Source organism: Panthera onca, chromosome B1 (genome assembly GCF_046562875.1).
Source record: "Panthera onca isolate mPanOnc1 chromosome B1, mPanOnc1 haplotype 2, whole genome shotgun sequence".
In the NCBI taxonomy this organism is placed as follows: Eukaryota; Metazoa; Chordata; class Mammalia; order Carnivora; family Felidae; genus Panthera; species Panthera onca.
Genome location: NC_138342.1, coordinates 130,351,191 through 130,372,177, shown reverse-complemented (window position 1 = coordinate 130,372,177; position 20,987 = coordinate 130,351,191). Strand labels below are relative to the sequence as shown.

The following is a 20,987-nucleotide window of genomic DNA, read 5'->3' as shown; positions in this document are numbered from 1 at the left end:
TAAGGGAAAAGAGATTAACCCAAACGTCAGTTAAATAATTTCATTGGGAATACTTAAAACACCTTAATAGTAAAAGTATTTTGGGGGGTGCCTGAGTGGCTCAGGTCATGATCTCACAGTTCGTGAGTTCAAGCCCGCGTCCGGCTTTACGCTGACAGCGTGGAGCCTGCTTGGGATTCTCCCTCTCTTCTCTCTTTGGCCCTCCCCTTGCTCTCTCTCAAAATAAATAAATGAACATTAAAAAAAATTTTTTGGGGGGGCGACTGGGTGGCTCAGTCGGTTGAGCGTCCGACTTCGGCTCAGGTCATGATCTCACAGTTTGTGAGTTCGAGCCCCGTGTCGGGCTCTGTGCTGACAGCTCAGAGCCTGGAACCTGTTTCAAATTCTGTGTCTTCCTCTCTCTCTGCCCCTCTCCTGCTCACGCTCTGTCTCTCTCTGTCTCAAATAAATAAATAAATAAATAAATAAAATTATTTTTAAAGTATTTTTTAATTCTCTGTTGACATTTATTTAAAAAAAAAATTTTTTTTTAATGTTTTATTTATTTTTGAGACAGAGAGAGACAGAGCATGAATGGGGGAGGGTCAGAACGAGAGGGAGACACAGAATCTGAAGCAGGCTCCAGGCTCTGAGCTGTCAGCACAGAGCCCGACGCGGGGCTCGAACTCACGGACCGCGAGATCGTGACCTGAGCCGAAGTCGGACGCTTAACCGACTGAGCCACCCAGGCGCCCCTCTCTATTGACATTTAAATTTGAAAATTGGTGACTGGTCCAAAACTGGTCACATTACATAAAATAAGCCTTTTATCTTTAAGTACTCATAATTTTAGGCACTCAGTCAAGACTTTCAAAATCAAAGTTATCCCCTAGATAACCTAGATAAGAATGCCAGAATGCTACATAATGACTACTGAGATATGGACACATATGCTCCCTTTCTACGGTTTTATTTCTCTGAATATAAGGATGAAAAAAAATCACTTAGATAGTCCATTCACTTTACAGCCTAGAGTAGAGGTTGTTATTCTGGATTCTTCTAAATGCTTATTTTCAGGACCCATTTGGGAAAGAATATATTTCAAAACAGAAGTTGTTTTTCAATAAAGTACTGGCTATTAGTATAATAAAAATATAGAATACTATTTATCTACAAGAGGGCTAAGGATTACAAAGATGCCGAGAATTTTTTCATTTTATGAAATTATAATGAAGTATTAAAATATATTTCACTGAACATCGAATGTAGCTACTATTTTTAACTATAGCTCTGTCAAGAAAACAATCCATTATTTACATCCAAATGTTTACATGGTTTTACTTTCACTCATGTGAAAATGAAAAAAAACACTTGAAAAAGGTTATCATAGGGAAGAGTATTAAAAGCACATCACTTTTTTCTTTATATACATGAAATGGGTGTAGAAAACATTTAACATGGCAGGTCTGTTTATCTTTAAAAAGACCAGCTTACAAGATTGGCCCTTGGTTGGCATTCGGAAACTTTTTTTGAGGCGGGGGGACAATTCCCTCCATTCCTCGAATGGTTAAGACTGGCTCACTCTGCCTAAACTATTTATACAAACAATGTGGTTTATGCTAAACGCCTTTTTTTCTTCTAGGAGTCTGGAATCTTGGTACATGCTAGGCAGAGGGTGCCTATGCAAGCAATCTCCAATAAAAACACTGAGCACTCAGTCTTTCCTGAGCTTCCCTGGTTAGCAACGTTTCGTACACGTTGTCACAATCTGCTACGGGAATTAAGCATAATCAATGACTGCCGACTCATGTCCTGTGTGACTGCACTGGAAGAAGACCCTTGCAAGTTTATGCCCAGTTTTGCCAGACTCTGCCTCAGGCATCCTTTGCCTCTGCTACTTGTGCTTGGTATACTTTCCTTGTAATAATCATAGTCATGACTATGTATGGAGTCCTGTGAGTACTCTTAGCAAATTACTGACTCTGAGGGTGGTTTTGGAGACCTCTTATATGGAATGTATAATAGGAAAAATAAAAGTTATTTTTCTAATTGCTTTGAAACAGGAAATACGTACTTATACAAAACATTGACTTATTGCTATAAATTTTGTAGTTAAAAGCTAAAATAGTTTAAATCTGCATTTTGGATATAACTTTTTGAGTATTTTAATATTCTAAAACCAATCCTTTAATAATCAGTGAAATTATGCATATTGATTTATTTATATAAAGAAGACTACTAAGACAATTCCTAGATTGTTTAAATTGAAGAGAAACAGATTATGCTTATAAAATCAGTGTTTTGTCACAGAATTAAATGACTTTACTATGGTTTATAAATGAAGGCTGCTTTTGATGCACTTCTCCCATCCTCCACCCCAGCCATCTTTAAAAATACATGGGCTCTTACCTTGAAATGCTCCTGCTTCAATAACCCCCTCTTTGGTACTGTCAAAGCCATGAGATGTAATTTGGGTTTCTGAGAGACCAAGTCCAGCTGGTAATGAACGCTTCAGATCCTTGGCAACATTTGAATAAAAGAGAAAATCTTCATAAAAAATCTCACACCATGTAGCAGTTCAGCATAATGGTGCCCTTTTAATCACATCTTCAACTATCTTTTTCTCTATATGTGGTATTCTCTCATGCTGTCGTAGCATTCTATAATGATGTATAACCAGCAGCAAATTCAGCAAGATTTGCTATTAAGAGGTATAGTGAATGTCAAATACAAAATATTTGTTATTCTAGAATTAAGCAACAGGCAGATATCAAAAATTCAATTTTCAAATTTCTAAGCTACTGATACATCAGAAAAATCATTTTAAAGGACAGAATTAAGATGACTAAAAAGTCACTATTATGTAAAAACTAACTGATGTCTAATACAATCATGAGCCTGGTCAATATAAACAAATCATTCACTTGCAATATTAATTTTCCTTTGATTTCAAGGTCATCTAGGTAATAAGCAAGGCTTCTTGGATTTCAATCAGGGTGGGGAAAAAGAAATCTTCTGCTATTCATTTTATGTTAAATACTGACATTAGTCAATCCAACTGCAGATTGGCTTATAATTGGAAGCTAGCTGTAACAAATACAATATTCCACATTCAGTCTTACAGTTCAAAAAAAAAAGAGAGAAAGCCAAGAAATACAGATGTCCAAAATTTCTTTATTTCATCTGGCTTGGATATGAGGAATTACCCAATTTTCATAATCAGTCTATGAATGGATTCCACTGGTTTCCCACGATAATGACAAATGATGCACTAAAACATAAATATGTCTTTTGAAATCTTTAATACAGTACCATATCACATATAATGTAGTTATAATTTGAAAACTCAGAACTAACGTTTTGAATTTTCTAATTGGCAAAGTCAAAATTTAACAGATACAATCTCTCATAACTGGCATGTTGTTGAGAGGGATTTTCTTGAGAAGCTCATTAATTTTGTCTAGGCAATTATTTGATTGGTGTGATGGGCCATGAATTAATAAATAATGAGGTCGATTCTCATCTCATCAAACATTTGATTGATCAAATTTATCATTTACCATTTATCAAACAGGTAATTTGACACAAGTGACTGTCCTCTCCTGTGGTACTTTCAACATCTCAGCTAGCTTCAGATACTCCTGATTTTCCTCATACAACATCTGTTATGTTCTATTGTCTCCTTTGCGGATTCCTCCTCATCTCCTCCAAATTCTGGAGCGTCCCAGGGTTCAGTCAGAGGACTTCTTCTCCTATAGTCTCTTCTTGGGTGACTGTATTGATTCTTCTGGCTTTGAAAACCATCTATACATTGACAACTCCCAAATTTAGGTGTCTTACCTGGGCCTCCCTCTTTAACTCCTATATATCTGATCACATACTTTTATTTCAACTTGGATATTAAGTAGGCATTTCAAACTTGGTATGTCTCAAACTGACTGATTCCACAGTAAATCCCCAATGCCCAACAGACAAAACAAAATAATGGCATCTTTATTTTCCCTCCTTTCAGTTAAACAGCATCTCTACCACCAAAATCTTAGGAGTTATCTTCGACTCTTTCTCTCAAGTCCGTATCCAAACCATTAAGCAGATTCTATCCGATCTACTCTCAAAATACATTCAGGATGAAAGCAATTCTCACCACCTCCACTGCTACAACTCTGGTCTAAGCTAGAATCATATTTCGCCTGGATACTCTAAGAGCCTCTCAACTGGTTTCCCTGCTTCTATCCAAGACACACACCTCTAACTGCACACGTCAACCAAAATTAGCCCCTGTACAAAAACTCTCCAATAGCCTCCTATCTCACCTAATGTAAAACCCAGACTATTAAATGTTCTCAAGGGATTACAGGATTTGACTTCATCTCCTACCAGCCTCAGTCTTACAGCCACACAGTTCCTTCAAAAACAATAAACCTATCTTTGTTTCAGGGCCCTGTACTTCTGTTTTTTCTTCCTGAATGCTTTCTTGTACCTGACATCTATAGGGCTTGCTCCTTTAGGTAGAGAGGCTTTCGCCCTTGAGCAACTCTCACAACCTCACACTGGAACTCCCTATTCTGCTTCCTCTATTTTATCCTCCTCAGAGCAGTTATCACTCGGTAACATATTATGTGTATTTGTGTTTATTTTTACCTCCTCTTTCTATATGCTGTAAGTTTCACTAGAACAGGGATGTTGCTTAGTTTGTTTACTGCTGTATTTTTAGCACCTGAAATAGCGCCTGGGATGTAGGAGATGTTTAATAAATATTGTCAAATGAATAAATGAATTTGTTGAATGAACTAAAGGACTTGTGACTCAACACCATATAGATTAAGAAGCTGCTACAGCAACAGGTTTACTTTAAAATTTAATTTAATGAGTATCTGCTTCCTCTTGCTGTATGTTAGACTTTCTGCACAAAGAAAAAGGTAAGGTACAGCCCTTGCCTCATTGGAGAGACAAGATATACAAATATTAATGTAAAAGTTGAACTTGTCGCCAAAGTAAAGACAACAGGTATCAGAGGAATTAAGAAGAGGGACTCAATCCATGAGAACCAAATAGGAAAAGAGAAAGTTCTGCATGAGCTCTGGAACATAAAGGATTTATTTATTCATTGTCACAACATTTACTGAACACCAATGACAGTCACTGCTCTCGACACTACAGATGGAGCGGTGTAGGAAACAGTCTCTGTCCAAATCTGACTCTCATGGGGGGAGGAAGGAAGACTAGCCCGATAGTAAACAAATAAATGCATGCCATGTAAGGAGTGCTGTTAAGTAACAAGTAGTAAATCAGTATGTTTCTTTTCAAGTCAGGATAAAAGGGATACAGAGTGACAGGGAAAAGGGTGCTACTTTGGGTTGGGTATTGAGGGAAGGTCTCTCCGGGGTAGTAAAATGTGGGCAGATTCCTCAAAGAAGTGTGAGCGAGTGAGCCATGTGAGTTTTAAGACACAATTCCCTTATCAGATATATGATTTGTAAGTATTTTTTCCCATTCTGTGGGCTGCCTTTTTAGTTTTTTCATGGTGTTCTTTGAAGCATAAAAGTTTTACATTTTTATTAAGTCCAGTTTATCTATTTTTTTTCTTTTGTTGCTTGTGCTTTTGGTGTTCTAGAACTAAGAAACTAAAGTACCTAATCCAAAGTCAGAGAGTTATACCTGTTTTTTCTTCTAAGAGTTTTATAGTTTCAGCTCTTATATTTAAATCTTTGATCAATTTTGAGGTTCCTTTTTTTAAAAGATTTTATGTTTAAGCAATCTCTACAGACCCAACATGGGGCTCAAACTCACAACCCCAAGATCAAGAGTCACACGCTCCACTGAGCCAGGCAGGCGCCCCTGGAGTTAATTTTTGAGCATGGCGTGAGGTCCATGTCCAGTTTCATTCCCTGCATATGGACATCCAGTTGTCCTAGCACCATTTGTTGAACACTATCCTCTCCTCACTGAAAATTCCTGGCACCCTTGCTGAAACTCAACTGACTATGAATGTAGAGATCTGTTTCTGTACTCTCAGTTCTGCTCCACTCACCTATGTCTCCTTATGCCAGTCCCAACCTGTTTGGATTATTGTAGCTTTGTAGTAAATTTTAAAACCAGTGAGTCCTAAAACTCTGTTCACCTTTTTCAAGACCCTTTTAGCTATTCTGGATCCCTTGCATTTACATAGGATCAGTTTGCCAATTTCTACCCTAACCCCCCTTCCCCCCCCTGCAAAATCAAACTAAACCAAACTAAACCAAACCAAGATTCATTAGCAAGACCAAAAGAAACTGTTCGGTAATCCAATGAAAGTGACAGGTCTACCCCCAAATAGAAAACTAATTAACATCAGTTTTACCAGGGACATCTCTTTGAATTGGCCTTAAAAAAGGTGCCTACTCCAATAATTTGTTATCCAAGCAAAACTAGAACAATTTTTTTTAATTTTAAAAATCTTATTTGTAATCGTTATAGGGACAAACAAAAAATAATAAACATTTAAAAAACAGCACAATAACACAATAATAAATACAAGCAAGCCACAAAGATTTAACCTTGCTTTCTCCACCCTAATTAGAATCCCTCATGGAATTATCTTTTGAATTTTGTACAGCATATTTTAAAGATGTTTATCAAGAGCAAAGACCCTTAAATTACTTTTTAAAGATTGTCACAGTCTCATCAAGAACCAACTATTACTAGAAACATGAAAGACCTGGAAAGATAATTCAGACAGACCAGCTTTCCTATTAAGGGGCTATATGACCCTGGGCAAGTGCTTAAAAACTTTGTTAGTCCCTGTTTGCTCAGCTGTAAAAAGAAGCTAAAAATTACCTCAGAGTTCTATGAAAATTTATGTGAGACAATTAATATAAGCAAAGCACCTCGTACATATTTTTAGGCACTCAGTTAATGTTAGCCATCCCTCTCCCCTACTACAATCATATTTATAACTAATTAATGCTATTGCTAATAATTAGAGTGAAAAACATTTCGTGAACACTTCCTATGTGCTAGGATTTGTTCTAATCACTTTAACGTACAGGCAGTCCTCTCTCCGCATGACAGTGCAGGACCGTAAAAATGATCAAGCAATTGGTACTATTACTACTATTTCTCAGATGAAAAAACTGGGACACAAAAATGTGTCATTTAGTTACTAACTAGCAATATAGTTAGGGCTAGGCCTCAAGAAACAATATTAACTGTAATGTAGAGTAAATGTAAAGAGCTACAAGCAATTTGTTAGAGACTTAGAATTCATTAGCTCCTATTGTTTTCAAAAAGATTTAAAGAAATACCTTTTAAAAGTGACAATTTCAGAATCTGAAGTTTAAACACTAATGCAAATACATTTTCAACTTGTAATTTCCTAATAGCACTAAAGAAATGAGCTCTTTCGTTCCTTTTCCCTTTTCCTAATGCCACTTAAAACTTCGTCACAGGACAATATTCTTTTCATCTGAATATTGTTTTGAAGAGTACTTAGAATTAAAAAGAAAAATAATTACACTCAGTTTTATCTACTTCCCATTTTTAAACCAAATCTGAGTCTGTTCATTTCATGGAATAAATTATCTTTCCAGTTTATTTTTTAATATACTAAATCAGTAATTTCTAGGTTTTAAAAAAAAGTTTATTTATTTATTTTTGAGAGAAAGCAGGCACATGTGAGTGGGGGAGGGGCAGAAAGAGAGAATCCCAGGCAGGCAGGCACTGTCAGCACAAGCCGATGCAGGGCTTTAGGTCACAAACCGTAAGATCATAACCTGAAGCTGAAATTGTACACTTAGCAGACTGAACCACCCAGGTGCCTCCAGTGGTTTCTAATATTTTTTAAATATTAATGATCCTTTTATTAATATTTACATTAAAACCAGACGATCTTTTCTCTCCGAAAGACAAATCTATCACTTACAAAATAAATACTGCCAAACTACCAAGACATTTTTTAAACTTTGCAAGTTTGGTCATTAAGCTCAACTATTTTTGGAATGGTTTCCTTGAATGTTGCCTTGCTCAAAGTCTTGACAGCTTTTAGCTCTCGCTAAGAAAATAAGTATCGAAGACATCCCTCAAAATATGAGGAATAAAAACATGCATGCAAACAAAATTAAAATGGCATACAGTAGGTACAGGACAACTGTGTTTGCTGTATTCTTGGAACTTATCTGAAAGAACATTACTCATTTTAATCATATGTCCTGTCCCAAAGTATTGTGTAAATTCCCAGTAAAGAGATACAGCGTAGTAGTAGTTGGTAAGAGGTTAAACAGTAAACATGATGGATATCTCAGATTACCTAAATTTTCAAGAAGGTACAGGGATGTCTCCCATCTTGTCAGGCATGGCCTCTAGAAGAAACTCCTGGTTGTCTGAAGATATTACATCTCACTCAGACCCCTCCCAATGATCTCCCAGGGGTCCTTTACTCAACAAACAAAAATTCTTCCAGAAAAAACCTTTATGTAAAACAGCTGTAAAATCTGAAAAGCACTAAGGTCTTCCTAAGCCTAAACTGTCACTAACAAAAGGAGCCTAACCAAAAGTGGTACAAATGGGTCCGTTCAGATTCGGAACAGAATTATCATTTTGATAGTTGTCCAGCAGCTGAATGCAACACAAAATAATATGGGTTATGTGAGGGGAATGTATGACTTGTAAGATAACACACGTAAGTATTTTACGTGTTTGTTGACTTGTTTTTGTTTTTTTATAAAATACACACTCTCTAGCTAATATAGTTTAGCCTCATAATTCACAAAAACTTAAAATGTGCCTTTACATGATCTTTAATTCTTTTTAAAAGTGTCTTACATAGCTTAGTAACTATTCAAATGTCTGCTACTGCATTTACCCCTATGGTTTCCAGAATGTATTTCAGAGACAATGAGCCCACTATAACCAACAACATAAAATCCCTAATTTGCATTTTTATGTCACTGACATTCAATTCAAAGTTTAGGACTTAGCAGAGTCATGCTTAACAAGTATACAATAAAATGGAATAAACCCAAAGTTAACTTTCTGTTCAAGCACTAGGATAATACTCAGCATTTAATACTTTTTAAAAATAAATTTTCAAACAATTAAGCTGAAACAAAATAGAACGCTTTTGGCAAAAACGTTTCATGTATGTTTCAAATCCTTCTGAGAGGATACAAAATAGTATCTGTAGTAACAGCTTCCATAAAGCTGTGAAGGGATGGCAACAATCTGTAAGGATTCTCCAAGTAGTCTACAAATTACATGAACTCTCTTCTCCCTTAGTTTCCTTACACTACATTCTCCCAATTTTCCTCCATCTACTTCTGTAAAAATGGCTTGGTTTTCCTTACTGCTTCTAGCTTCTCCACAAGAGAGAAGTCTTACATCTAACTTCTCTACTTCCCTTGGCGACCTAACCGATCCATCTCCTGTGTCTCTAGTCTTGGCACCCCTGAAATTCATTCTTCAAACTGTAGACAGAGATAGCTTTCTAAAATGTGACTCTGTGGGCACCTGGGTGACCCAGTCGGCTAAGTATCTGACTTCGGCTCAGACATGATCTCGTGGTCTCTGAGTTTGAACCCTGCATCGGACTCTGTACTGACAGGGCAGCACCTGGAGCCTGCTTCGGATGCTGTGTCTCCCTCTCTCTCTCTGCCCCTTCCCCGCTCACCTGTCTGTTTCTGTCCGTCTCTTTCTCTCTCAAAAATAAAAATAAACATTAAAATTTTTTTTTAAAAATGTGAATCTGATTGAGATACTTCCATTTTTATGTCCTTTAGTGCCCCTCCCCCCATTGCCTTTTAGGTAAAATCCCAAACTCCTCAACATGATTTTAAGGTGTTGCAGGATCTGGTCTCTACTTAACTCTCTAGCCTCATTTCTCACACATCTGGCCCCACAGTCTCCATTTCAACAACAGCAAATTTTCAATTCTGCAGTTTCACACACTTTTCAGCTCATTATAGTTGCCTCTGATGGGAACACCCTTCACTTTTCATTTGGCCAGCTCATCCTTCAGATTCAGCTTGCCTAGCAATGCTTCAGGTAATCTTTCCATACTCTTCCTATCAGTTCTCAGACCATGCTATACTTGGACTAGTATATTACTTTTCACATGATATTAAAATTAATTTGTGGGGGTGCCTGGGTGGCTCAACTGGTTGAGCATCTGACTCTTGATTTTGGCTCAGGTCACAATGTCATGGTTCGTGGGATGAAGTCCATGTTGGGCTCTGCCCGGACAGTGCAAAGCCTGCTTGGGATTCTCTCTCCCTCTCTCTGCCCCTCCCCATCTCGCATGACCACATATGTGTGCGCTCTCTTTCTCAAGATAAACATTAAAGGAATAAAATTAATTTGTAACTTAATTAATTTCTATATTCTCTCTTCTTGCAGACTGTAAAAGCTTTCTAAAGATCAGGATGCTTATCTATCTTGTTCCCCTTTAGTATTCATTCCTAGCGGCTAGTAGATATAACACCAATATATTCATTTACTAGCAATTTTCTCAATTTATGCATCTTATCTCATCCCTCAAAATGTATAAAACCTTCCAAAACATTTACATAATTTTTAAAGAAACAAATTGAAAAATTTCTGTGAAATGTTCTATGAATTTTGGTAATTTAAAATCCCCTTTGTTGTTTTAACAGCTGCCTATAAAGAGTATCCACCAGAAGCAAAGCTATTATTCAAACAGATCTCCACATCCCCAATCCTACTATAAACATATTGCAACATCCTTAACATCTTCATAGTGACCTCTCTGCCTCTCCACAATTACTTCACGTCAAAGCTGATTATTCTCCAACATGCTATTTATCAAGTGAGTAAAAGGCAGGGTTAGCATTTTCTCAGCTTTCTGCTGGTACTTCTAAACTACCAGTTCTCAAACTTTAGTTTGGGTAAGAACCACCTGAGACCGTATTAAAATTCAGATTCTTCTCAGCTGTCCATTGTGATCTCATGAAGTTGGAGTGTGAAGTCCAGGCACCAGAATTTTTTTTTTTTTTTTCTTTTTTTTTTAATGTTTATTTATTTGTGAGAGAGAAAGAGACAGAGCACAAGCAGGGAAGGGGCAGAGAGAGAGGGAGACACAGAATCCGAAGCAGCCTCGAGGCTCTGAGCTGTCAGCACAGAACCTGACTCTGGACCCAAACCCAACAACAGTAAGATCATGACCTGAGCCGAAGTCGGACGCCCAACCAACTGAGCTGCCCAGGCATCCCTGACTCAAGAGTTCTTTAAGGGTGCTTTGTTTTGCTTTAGTTTCCAAGTAGTGTATTGTTGTTCCCTTTTGTTTCTTACTTTGTTATTTTTTTAAATGTTTATTTATTTTTGAGAGATAGTGTGAGCAGGGGAGGGGCAGACAAGAGAGGGGTGGACAGAGAATCGAAAGTGGGCTCTGCACTAACAGCAATGAGCCCAATGCACGTCTTGAACCCATGAACTGAGAGATCATGACCTAAGCCAAATTTGGTGGCTCAACCGACTAAGCCATCAGATTCCCCTCTTGCTTTGTTTTTAATATTTAGTTTTGTTGAGTGGCAAAAAACCTACATCCAAATTAGGTTGCATCCTGAGGTACTAGGGTTTAGGATTTCAACATATGAATTTTGGGGAGACACAATTTAACCTATAACACTGTGCTTTCAGCATTGTCCTTTGTGCTACTTCCCATTTAGCCCTTAGCCTATGATATTTTCATTTTTCTCTTCTACTGTTCCCCCTTATTTTTAGTCTTATTTGGTTGTCTCATTTCTTTCTTGAGCTCTTTTATTTCTACTTTTAGCTCTTGTTTGAGAAAGATAGTATTTTGTTAATATTTTTGGTCATAATTTCATTTACAACATGGGGATGTTTTTCTCATATGTGTTCTTTATCTACTACTCCTTTGTTCTCTCCTACTATTTTGTAATATTTTTGTATATCTCTGATACTGGTTCATAATTATTATTATTACTCATCTTTACATCAGGTAATATTCTTCCTGGAACAATTATTAGGAAGTTCATGTGAGAGACAACTAAGGCAGTGTTTTGGGTTAATTAATAGTGTTGGGGTTCTATGGTTAGGTTCTGTTTTCCTCATTCCATAGAAATTAGCAGCTGCAAAGCATAACATTTCCATTTTTGTTCCATGCTGCATGACTAAAAGTTCACTTCTTACAAATATGGTATATATTTATGTCTCGATATCCAACCAGGTAATCTCCACCATTTTATTTTAGAAAGCAAATCCTTGGAGGGGTGCCTGGATGTTTCAGTCGGTTAAGTGTTGGACTCTTGATGGCAGCTCAGGTCATAATCTCACAGTTGGTGGGATCAAGCCCCATGTTGGGCTCTGTGGGCTCTGTGTGTGACAGCTGAAGCCTACTTGGGATTCTTTATCTCCCTCTCTTTCTGCTCCTCCCACACTTGTCTGTTTGTCTGTCTCTCTCTCAAAATAAATAAATAAACTTTTTAAAAGTACAACCATGGAAGTTCCCATAGATAGACCTTGCAACCCTTGGTTTAAATCAGCATGGCACCAGAATTTCAAACAAATAAGCCACATGATTCTGATGCAGGTAATTCTTTGTCTACATTTGAGGAACTCTGTTACGTAGAACAGTTTTTCCATACTTGTGTAATACACGGACTCCCATCCCGCATTTCCCTGTGGGCCACACTACCTCATTGCCCTCTTCTCCACCTTAACATTGTCATCTATCTTCTTTCTAGTTAATCCCAAATATTTATTGAGGGCCTTCTGCTCTATCCTTAATTCCCACCATTATTCTCGGTGTTCCCAACCTTTTGCAAGCCATCGGGCAGTTTCAGAAAATGAAATGATTCCTTGTTCAGTCTGCAATTCTTTCCAAACTGAAATATAAGGTCCAAGCTGAGTTTTCATAGCTCATCAAAAAAACAATGTATAATGTCACGGTATGTAGTCTGTTGCTTAACTTTTTTTAATACAAAGTATCAATTACTTAAAATGAAATAAAATCTATTGCATGAGCTTGCCTACCTATGTTGATACAGAATAATGGGTTGTAGTATTAACAATCTGTCAAAGTGTATTATTTTTTTTTCCCTTAGTATACTTGTAGGAAGCCTAAAGTTGGTAGTTTGATACAGGTTTGGTAATTTGTAGGGGACAAAGGGCCAAAAAAAGTGTGAGGACAAATAAAAGATATACTAGACTAACATAGTAACTCCAACCTACTCTTCTGTCTCAGATTGCAGTAACCTCTACATCTCTAATGCCTTTCATCCTTCATGCCCCATTTTACTTCAGCCACCAGAACTCCCACGGCCACTCTTGGGAACTTGCCATCACTCAGGAAGCAACACTTCTGGAATTTTAAGTCTAATAACTCTCTTTGTGGTCACAAGCTCCTGTATCTGTTATTCCACTTGATCAAGTTAGCAAATATGACGCATCCATTTTCTCCATTTTACACACACATATACAATTCTCAGTCTCCTCTCTCTCTCTCTCTCTCTCCTCTCTCATTCATTCCACAAACATTCAACAAGAACTTACAGAATTACTATCTTTTGATGGTTTACTGCCTACCTCCTTGACCTCATCCCCATCCCCAAGTCCCCTTAGTCTAGATTCTAAGTAGTAATGAAGTCTGGTAAGAATGAATCACATACCAGCTTGCATCAAGGGAATGCTGAATTCATTCAAAGGCTTATCACCGTGGGAATATTTATACGTATCTACATTCAAAACAATTCCTTCTAGAAATAAAAAAAAATATGACAGCATTTGCTTATAAACAGAGGCAGAATCTATCTTCTAGGCACAATATGTCATAATTAAGATAGATAGGCTTCAGCCTCTCATTAAAAATTATATTTATTCATATTTTTTCAATAGAAATCCTAATCTAGAGTTAATTTAGTAGACTTCTATATAATGCACATACTTTAAAACTTAATTTGTGGCAATAGTACTAAGAATATATTCAATACTTTAATATTTTGAAGTAAATATTAAAATGAATCTAGGGGCACCTGGGTGGCTCAGTCAGTTAAGCGTCTGACTTGGGCTCAGGTCATGATCTCACAGTTTATGGGTTTGAGCCCCATGCCGGGCTCTGTGCTGACAGCTCAGAGCCTGGAGCCTGCTTTGGATTCTGTGTCTCCCTCTCTCTCTGCCCCTCCCTGCTCATGCTCTGTCTCTTTCTCTCTCAAAAAATAATAAAAAGCACTAAAAAAATTTAAAAAAATGAATCCAGATTTGCATGGGTTAAACGATCCTTGAAAAATATTTGCCATACTTCTAAAAGGGTCCAAGCTATACATTTGGTAAAAATTGGTCTTTGGAGAAAGTCTCCATCAAATCAATGTTGCCACTGACAGAACTCCTAAATTTTTCAGATGTGAGTAATGCAGAAATGTTATACTGAATAGTATATAGCACAGAGACAAATGGTCATCATATGCTATTCAAACTCTAGTGTAGGATGGCTGAAGTAGAAAACATGTTAAATTTTAAGTCTTTATACTGGAATCACTTCCTTTATTGAGCAACTACTGTGAATCATAAACTGTGCTGTGTGCACACAAGCTGCCCTAAAGGTGATTTCAATCTCTTAGGAAAAGCAGATAAGTAAATGGACAGTTACAACACTGAGGGGAGGGGAGGAAATCTATCCAAAACAAGTGTTCTGACAATTCCTATTCTTATATTCCTTTCCAAATCTTCTCCAGACTGCTAGAGTTCACTGTCCAGACTGATATGTACAGGGGAATGGAAAAACTACTTAGTTCAATAAAAGCATTAAAGAGTGAAACAACAATAACAACAAAGACCACATACACAAAACTTCAACAACAACAACAACAACAACAACAACAAGTACAACAACAGCGATGATGCATGCTGGGAAATTAAGGACACAAGATGGATAGATCAAGTCCAAAAGCAGTATAACTTCCACAAAAGTCTAGAAACATGTTTCTAGTCCTGGCTTTAACATGTGTTTATTCATTTACTCATTTATTCACCAAACATTTAAATGAAAGCCTCAATGATCTATTATGTGGCAGCACTGTAGATAAGGTAATGAATGGAAACATTTTTTGCCCTCACTTTCCTTACAATCAAATCACACAAGCCTTTGGTACAGCCAGTTAATCTGGGTAATTCCATCACAACCTCAAGGGCCCTTTTCCTCAACTGTAAAATAAAGTAGTGGAACTCAGGGATCTCTAAACTAAAATCCTGTGATTTAACTCAAAACTTGTAGACCGGGGGTTTTTAAGACCCAGAAAACTAAGGATCCATAGGCAGGCTTCAGTTTAGGGAGTCCTAAACTCCCTAAAACTAAAGGCAAAATTTGGTAGTTTTGTATATATGTACATTTTTCTTGAGGAAAAGGTCCATAGGTGGAAAAACAGAAATTATGGATTTTAGTTTTGGGCCAACCACAGAAAAAATTTTGTTTCAGTGATATATACTAAGGTAGTTTCCCTATCTGCCAAGTATAACTTAATTAACAAGAAATTTCAACTACATGGAACTGATATTTGCTTCTTCTCTTTAATTCATGGCATGAATTTCACGATTTTAATATTTTGACCAGCACTTCAACAGAATTATAAATAATATGCAGTTTACAACTCAAAGAATAATTTGTATTCTTCAGAGATTAAACTTTACTAATCTTTAAAAAGGAATTTTTATTTAGAAAAAAATATTTTTGCTGTAAAAAACTGTGATGATACTAAGATTCTTATTCTATCCTCTCTAAATCATTGTTGCTCCTTGTCTTAAGAAAAAGAGTAATAAACCTCAAAATATTAACATATGTCAAGTTGCTACCAGGGGATTTCTAGGACCAGTTCTTTCATTATAATCTCTATTAGAATGTGAATGCTAGGTTAGAGTCTAACCAGGGCCTCTTGTAGGACAGACTAAGAGGGGAAACCAAATTAAAAATGAAACCTCTGCAATGAGACACAAAAGCGAGGACAGAAACATTTAGTTTCACTTTCTGTGCCACAGTGACACCAATTGGTCAGCCAGGATACAACAACTTAAACTACCATCTTCATTTTATACAAGACTATATTTTTTAGAGTACATTATGCAGTTAAGTTGTAAATAAAAACCAGTATGTGGGGCACCTGGGTGGCTCAGTCGGTTAAGCATCCGACTTCAGCTCAGGTCATGATCTCATGGTTCGTGGTTCGAGCCCCGTGTCAGGCTCTGTGCTGACACCTCACAGCCTGGATCCTGCTTCTGATTCTGTGTCTCCCTCTCTCTTTGCCCCCTCTCCTGCTCACGCTCTCTGTCTCTCAAAAATAAATAAATGTAAATAAAAACCAGGATATGATTTTAAACAACAAACAGGTGTAAAAGGAAGATGTATATAAGTAAAATACTTGAGCAAACTCTGGTTATTATCCAGTTTAACATGAGACCTCTTTGCTAGTCTATAAAATACAGTCTAACGCTAAACAATACATTTTAACACTTATTTTCCATATGAATTTTCATCAGTAATAAAATATAAACATGAATTTCAGGCTAAATGCAATTTTCCTTTTATTTCTCAGGAAAACAAAGGAGTATGCTAAAACTGAAGTAAACATATGCCTAAAAGATCTTGAGTATAATTTATTCAAAATGGTCAAAAGTTGCTTTTGAAACATTATTTTCACTCGTGGTGAAAGGGATCACACAGCCAATTTTATTTTAATTCAACATATCAAATAAGAGACTCTTGTGATACATATATTTTTAATAAGAGCAGATACAGAAATTTTATCATGTTGAATTTCTTTAGGGAGGTGAAGTGGGGTATACTACTTGAAGTAGATATTGTTTATTTCTAAATTATTTATTTATTTTTAAATATTTATTTATTTTTGAGAGAGGGAGAGAGAGAGCAGAGAGGGCCAGAGAGAGAGGAACAGAGGATCTGAAGCAGGCTCTGTGCTGACAGCACAGAGCCCGATGCGGGGTTCGAACCCACGAACCGTGAGATCATGACCTGAGCTGAAGTCAGACACGTAACCAACTGAGCACTTTTATTTTTTATTTTTAGATAGAGAAAGACTGCATGTGAGCGGGGAAGAGGGGGAGGGAAGGAAAGGAGGGAGGGAGAGAGAGAGAGAGAGAATGAATCTCAAGCAGGCTCCACACTCTGTGGAGCCCAATGCAGGGCTCGATCTCCCAACCCTGGGATCATGACCTAAGCCGAAGTCAAGAGTTGGACACTCAACTGACTGAGCCACCTGGGTGCTCCAGGTTAACTGCTTCTTAAGGAGCCTTTCCCAGGTAAAGTGCACATCCAATAAAAGGAGGCCTCCAGGAGAACATCTTTTTTTCTTCTTTTACCACCCAAGAGAAGTGAAATAACACTGCAGGAAAATGTCCAAAAAGAATCTGATGTTAACCAATGAATAAACTTACAAAGCAGCAAGTTAACTGGCTTTAACTGCATAAGCAAAGAGCTTATACAGATATTTGAAGGTTTAAATCACTTCACTCTAGTAAGACTCTATTTTTTTTTCAGTGCTACTCAAAGGCAAATAAGGTTAAGTAAAGAGTCATGAATAAGTTTAAGTACAAGGCAACCCAGAAAAAAGAACAGAGCTGGAGGAATTACCCACCAGGTGTTAAGGTTAAAGATAATATTTGTTCCAGACTTAATTAGTGTAGTAATTAAGTAACATAGTGTGGTATTATTGTAAAGATAGACAAAAAGACAAAGAAATAAAACAGAGTTCAGAGACAGTCCCACACATATATGACCACCTGATTGACAGCAAAAGCTCCCAGTGGAGAAAGGACAGTCTTTTCAATAAACAGTGAATAGCAATAAGATATTCATATGAGGAAAAAAAAAATGAACCTTGGCACCTGCATCACACTACACAAAAATTTAATTCAAGATGAATCACAGAGCTAAGTGTGAGAAGCAAAACAAAAAAACTTTCAGGAGCGTCTGGGTGGCTCAGTTGGTTAAGCATCTGACTCTTGATCTCAGCTAAGGTCATGGTCTCACGGTTTGTGAGTTTGAGCCCTGCGTCAGGTTCCGTACTGACAGCTAAGAGCCTGCTTGGGATTCTTTCTCTCTTTCTCTCTTTGTTTCTCCCCCACTTGCACCCTCTCTCTCTCAAAATAAATAAATAAACTTAAAAAAAGACTTTTAGAAGAAAACAGTATCTTCATGATACTGGGATAGGCCAAGATTTCTCAAAAGGGTCACAAAAATCACTAAAATGACACAGATAAATTTGACTTCATTAAAATTAGCAACTTTTGTTCATCAAAAGATACCATTAATAGAGTACAAAAGCAAGCTACTGACTAGAACAAAATATGTGAAATACACATATCCAAACAAATGACTTATATCCAGAATAAAGAACTCCTGTAAAAAAATTAGAAAAAGGCACACGCCCAATAGAAAAATGGGCAAAAGGCTTGAAAAAGGACTTCATGCAAGATAATATCCAAACGATCAATAAGAATATGAAAATACGCTTAACATCATTAGTCATTAGAGAGATGAATATTATGCTTCCACCAGAATCGCTAAAATTAAAAGGCATGGCAATACTAAGAATTGGTAAGAATGTGTAATAACTAGAACTCTTACCTGCTGCTGGAACCACTTTGGAAAATTAGTTGACAATATCTACCAAAGCCAAACATCATGTATCTAGCAATTCCACACTAGGGTATATACCCAATAGAAATAGGTGATTACGTACACCAAAAGACTTGCACCAGAATGGTCACGACAGCTTTATTCATAATAGCCACAGACTGGAAACCTAGGTATCCATCAACTGAAGAATGGATATACAAAATTGTGACATATTAACAGAATGAAAAACTACAGCACAGTGAAAAAGAATGAAATACTGCCACAAACAACAGTACTGAATAAACTTCACAGGAATAACACTGAGTGAAGCCAGTCAAAAAAGAGTACATACTGTAAGATTCCATTTATTTGTAGTTCAGGAATAGTCCAAAGCAATCTGTGATGCTAAAGTCAGAGTAGCAGTGATTATTCTGGGAGACAGGGCAGTGTACTGCCTTGAAGGGGGCAAGACGGAGCCAGTTAAAGTCCTGGAAATGTTCTACATCTTGATGTGTGTGGTGCTTCCACTGAGCTGTATACTTAACATCTGTGTTTTACTGTGCGTAAGTGGTAGCTCAAAAGAGAACAAAACCAACAGAAAAGAAAAAGAAACAGGCTTAAGGTGGCAGGTGAATATCCAAAACAATGCAGCATTTGTATGTACTGCATTTTCTTGGACTAAAGTCATTAGACTGTCTATTAGAATATCAACTCCCTGATGGCAGTATTTTTGTCATTTTTATTCACTACCATATCCACAGTGTGATACACAGCAGATACTCGATACACAGCAGATATTTGGTAACTATCTGCAGAATAAGTTTGCAAAAGGACTGTTACCAAAAATAAAGTGAAGCAATCATTAACTAAAATCTTGGTATAATGAGTTATTTGAATTAACGGAAGTTTATAAAGTAATTGCTAGAGTCTAATGATGGTAACATGATTAGCTTATTATGCAGGTGTGTCTTAGTACTTTCCAACACAAGAAAGACTAAAACCTGAAGTGAAGATTTCCTTTGTGTGCCCAGAATTTAAAGAGTCTCTATTCTGTGAGTTCCTCTATTTTAAGGCCACAGGTACATAGACACCAAATTAAAGCACTCACAATTAAAATAACCCTCAAGTTTGAAGACACATTGATTCCTTCCAAAAAACTGTGAAGGCAAAAATAAGTGAAATTCAGTGGAATTTACTAAAATCAATTAAAACAATCTAAAACAGTGGTTCTCAACCAGAGGTGAGTTTCTCCTCACACCAGGGGTCATTTGGCAATGTCTGGAGACATTTTTGCTTGTCACAACAGGAGGAAGAGGCCAGGGATGCCGCTAACCATCCTACATGCAGAGGCCAATCCTCTACAACAAGGAATTTACCTGACCCAAAATGTCAAATTATGTTAAAATAAAGGATTTTATTCTTCAGCATATGAAAAAGAGTCCTATTTAAACTATAAAATAATTTGGGGCGCCTGGGTGGCTCGGTAGGTTGTGTGTGACTTTGGCTCAGGTCATGATCTTGCAGTCCGGGGGTTCGAGCCCCACATCAGGCTCTGTGCTGACAGCTCAGAGCCCAGAGCCTGCTTCAGATTCTGTTGTCTCCCTCTCTCTCTGTCTCTCTCCCGGCTCATGCTCAGTCTCTCTCTCTCTCTCAAAAATAAATAAACATTAAAGAAATTTATTTTAAAAAATTAAATTAAAAAAACCTATAAAATAATTCATTTCTTTCAACTATTCCTTTTTCAAAAATATGAACATTATATTTTTAAGGTTGTACACGTATCAAATGTAATAAAAAGGGGTATTTATTGTAAATATATCCAGAAATAATAACCATCACTACCATTTCTAGGACTATCCTAGGCATATTATTTATTTTATCTCATTTAATATCAATATCCCCATGAAAGTAAGATTCTCATTTATAGAGATCATAAAACAAAAACTAGAAGAGATTAAACACCTGCCCAAGGTTACACTGCTACAAATGACATAGCTAAAATGTGCACCCAAGTTATCTTCAAACCCATGGTGTTTCCATTAAAATGCATTAAATTTCAATTTCAAATGAGAGGCAGATCAGCATTGAAAGCACTGCATCTTTCATTGTCCACCAAGTCAAGTATGCCACTTTAGAAAGTAAATGGCAAAGTCAGGAGAAGCCTACTTAGGAAATATGTACTAAAGACACACAGAAAAGAGATTACTGCCAATTTTTGAAAGGATAACCTATAGTTAGTATTTTTTCTTATCACAAATATTAAATAATTTCATAAAGTCATATACCAAAATTATCAGATATACTTTGTTCCAGTCATATAACAGAACTACTGATGATAACATCAAAGCATGAATGTTTACTGGCTAGCAGCTTAACCTTGACAAATCACGAACATAACCCACCTAGTCATCCCTACGTGGTAACATTAGGTTCC

The 20,987-nt window shown here is 36.9% G+C and overlaps 1 protein-coding gene across 8 annotated transcripts in view; it reads right to left on the bottom strand.

The window, feature by feature from the left end:
- Positions 1-20,987, bottom strand: part of ARFIP1 (ARF interacting protein 1) — a 128,310-nt gene that overhangs the window by 58,112 nt on the left and 49,211 nt on the right. For all 8 annotated transcript variants that reach the window (XM_060653989.3, XM_060653993.3, XM_078445685.2 and 5 more), the window contains one exon: positions 2,389-2,497. In XM_060653989.3, coding sequence (XP_060509972.1) covers positions 2,389-2,497 — 109 coding nt within the window. The remainder of the gene's footprint in view (positions 1-2,388; positions 2,498-20,987) is intronic.